We start from the raw sequence: 3040 nt of genomic DNA, 5'->3' as shown, positions 1-3040 counted from the left end.
AAAGTAATGCAGAATAGGTCACAAATGATAATCATACAATATAACACAAACAATTGAGGCCTACTTAAGTTTAACCTCATGATCACCAGCACCTTTATATTATTTTAGACATATTTTTCTTATTTTAGATATTTTTCACTATAATCAAGAGTAATCTGGAAATGTGTTGAAATATCAAAGCGAAATTTTGCGGACCCCCTGCAATGCCGTCTCGGACCACCAGGGGGTCGCGGACGAAAACCGCTATCCTATGACATCAGTGTCCATCGCTTTTAGCTGTCCTCTGGAAACACTTCCGTTGTCGTTTTCTGTATTGCTGCTAGTTTCTGTGATATGTTGTGTAGTGTTGTGTTGTGAAACTGATGAAGATGTTTTCCACTTGCATGTGTTTTCTTAAGTTGCGGTGCGTTGAGCTCTCAGGGCCACCGTAGTTCCCAATGTGAACAGAGTCATATATCTATGAACAGAGTGGAAAGAGTTAAACGTAACCAGGAAGTGGAGCAGAGCAGCAGGGGAGGGGCCATCACCAGCGTCATCAAGCTGAAGTGAAACTCAAGAAGGAAAGTCACAGTTTGCTCGTCACTTCAAGCTGCTGCTTCTAAACCTCGCAAACTTCACAGGTAAATTTAAACCTTCCATTAAATCTATAACAGATTATTCAGCACAGATATGAGTTATAACTGCCTCCCATGTTTTTGTCCAGATATGGCTTCAGCCAGCTCTCTGCTGTCAGAGGAGATGTTACTGTGTTCCATCTGTCTGGACGTGTTCACAGACCCAGTCTCGATCCTGTGTGGACACAACTTCTGCAGCTCATGTCTCCACACGTACTGGGACAGCGGAGACACTTGCCAGTGTCCCATGTGCAAACGGGAATTCTCCACAAGACCTGAACTTCAAGTCAACACTTTCATCTCAGAGTTAGCTGTTGAGTTTAAGAAGTTGGTTCAAGTCAAAGCCTCGACTCCAGGCCCACAGCTTCCGGAGGTTGACGTTCTCTGTGACATCTGCTCTGAGATAAAAGAAAAGGCCGTTAAATCTTGCCTGACGTGTCTGACTTCTTTCTGTGAGTCACACCTGGAGCCGCATGGGAGAGTTGCTGTGCTCAAAGGTCACACGTTATTAGAGCCAGTGAAGAATCTCGACGACAGGATGTGCGAGACACACAACAAGATGACCGAGCTGTACTGCTTGAAGGAGCAGGCCTTCATTTGCCTCCTGTGTTTGAAAGCTGATCACAAGGGTCACAACGCCGTCCCCCTGGAGGAGCAATATGAAAAAGTGGCAGCAACAAAAGACGAGGCACAGGCAAACATGCAGAAGTTGATACAGACACGGATTGAGAAGATAGCGAAGGTTGAAGAATTACTCTATGTCAGCCGGGTAGATTCTGAAAAAGAGGAACAAGCCGCCGTGCAGGTGTTCACCGAGTTGATCCAGTCCATTCAGACGAGCCAGGCCGAGCTGGTTGAGGCGATCCAGCAGAGGCACAGAGGAATAAAGCAAAAGGGTGAAGAGCTTCTCAAAGAACTGAGGAAGGAAGTGACTGAGCTCAAGAGCCGAAGCAGTCAGCTGGAACATCTGTCACAGTCACAGGATCACTATCATTTCCTCCAGAGCTTCCCGACCTTGTCCATACCTCCACACGAGAGCTGTCCCGACACAGACCTCGGCCCTGACCTGTCTTTCCAGGACATGCAAGGTCACCTGACTCGGCTGAAACTGAGAGTCGACGAAATAATGGAAGAGATTCCTGAGATCAGAATGAAAAGAATGAAAAGAATGAGAGAGCACGCGGTCGACTTGACCCTTGACCCTGACACTGCAAAGAACTCACTTGTCATAAGCGAAGACGGAAAACAAGTTACACAAGAAGACAACATTAAAAAGGACAAAGTTAAAGACAATCCAAAGAGATTTAATACATTTGATCAGGTTTTGGCAAAAGAGGGATTCATGACAGGGAAGTTTTACTTTGAGGTGCAGGTGAAAGGAAAGATAGGTTGGATCGTTGGTGTGGTCAGGGAGTCGGTGGATAGAAAGAACTGGAGAGTTCTGTCAGTTAAAGATGGATATTGGTGCATTCAATTGTTTGGGGGCAAATATCAAACAACTGCAGACTCAAAACCTATAATATTGAAAGAAGAGCTTCAGAAGGTGGGCGTCTTTGTAGACTACAACAAAGGTGAGGTGTCTTTTTACAATGCAGACTCTAAATCACGCATCGGTTGCATCACAGGCTGCTGCTTTACAGAGAAACTTTATCCGTACTTCAGCCCTTGGTGGAATGATAATGGAAACTCCGCCCCTCTCATCATTACACCTGTACCTCAAACTCACTAGTCCATCCGTCCCATTCTGGAGAACACGAAACCCATGAAAGTCAAGTGGGAATTTCTACAAATTCAGTACAAACATTCACTTGGAATCCAGGATGAACTGGTTAGAATCTGGTAGCCAAAGGTCAAAGGTCATGGTGGCCTCACAGAACAACAAATGAGAAAATGTTGATTAGTTTTCATTTTGAATCAAAGATCTATTGATGAATTACATTGGTCAAAGGTCACAGGGACCTCATGTAAATCTGGAAAAAATGTATGGACCCAGAGCATGTTTCTAGTTATTGTTACTGTCTGATCCTTTTATATAAGAATGGTAAAGTTTACTGTCATAATGTGGTGTTGGTTTTATTTCATCAGGTGTTTCAATCGTTGAAATATTTACATAATAAACTGAATATATACAGATTCTGTTGTGTCGTTGTTTCATGTCACAGCTCAGCTGGATTTATATATTAAAGACTAAAGCAGTTCCTCCTCACATCACACTACTCGTAGGATTACAGTCCGAGGTTCCAGTGTTTGGAGCAGATCACAGGTTCAGTATTTTGCACTGAGATTAATGTTAAGGGGCCTAAATTACATCTTATTACAAGAGATCTGTCTCAATGATCGTGGAAAATGTTTTAAACTGTAAACGTTTTTGTAATTCATTTTTATAAATAATAAACTGTATTTCTGCAGATGTCTACTTTTAACCC

At 43.2% G+C, this 3040-nt stretch overlaps 1 protein-coding gene across 1 annotated transcript; it reads left to right on the top strand.

Annotated features, from left to right (window-relative positions):
* The first annotated feature begins 555 nt into the window (after positions 1-555).
* Positions 556-2725, top strand: LOC133023203 (E3 ubiquitin-protein ligase TRIM39-like). The gene is made up of 2 exons (XM_061090175.1): positions 556-620; positions 704-2725. Exon 2 carries the CDS (start codon positions 706-708, stop codon positions 2341-2343), a length of 1638 nt encoding a protein of 545 aa, XP_060946158.1. The 5' UTR covers positions 556-620; positions 704-705; the 3' UTR covers positions 2344-2725.
* Positions 2726-3040: the final 315 nt, after the last annotated feature.

This window comes from Limanda limanda, chromosome 17 (genome assembly GCF_963576545.1).
Source record: "Limanda limanda chromosome 17, fLimLim1.1, whole genome shotgun sequence".
Lineage (NCBI taxonomy): Eukaryota > Metazoa > Chordata > Actinopteri > Pleuronectiformes > Pleuronectidae > Limanda > Limanda limanda.
This window is presented reverse-complemented; position numbering and strand designations above follow the sequence as displayed.

What these genes read in the sequence shown, in the direction of transcription:
- LOC133023203 (XM_061090175.1), top strand. Translation starts at nt 706, where the DNA reads ATGGCTTCAGCCAGCTCTCTGCTGTCAGAGGAGATGTTACTGTGTTCC.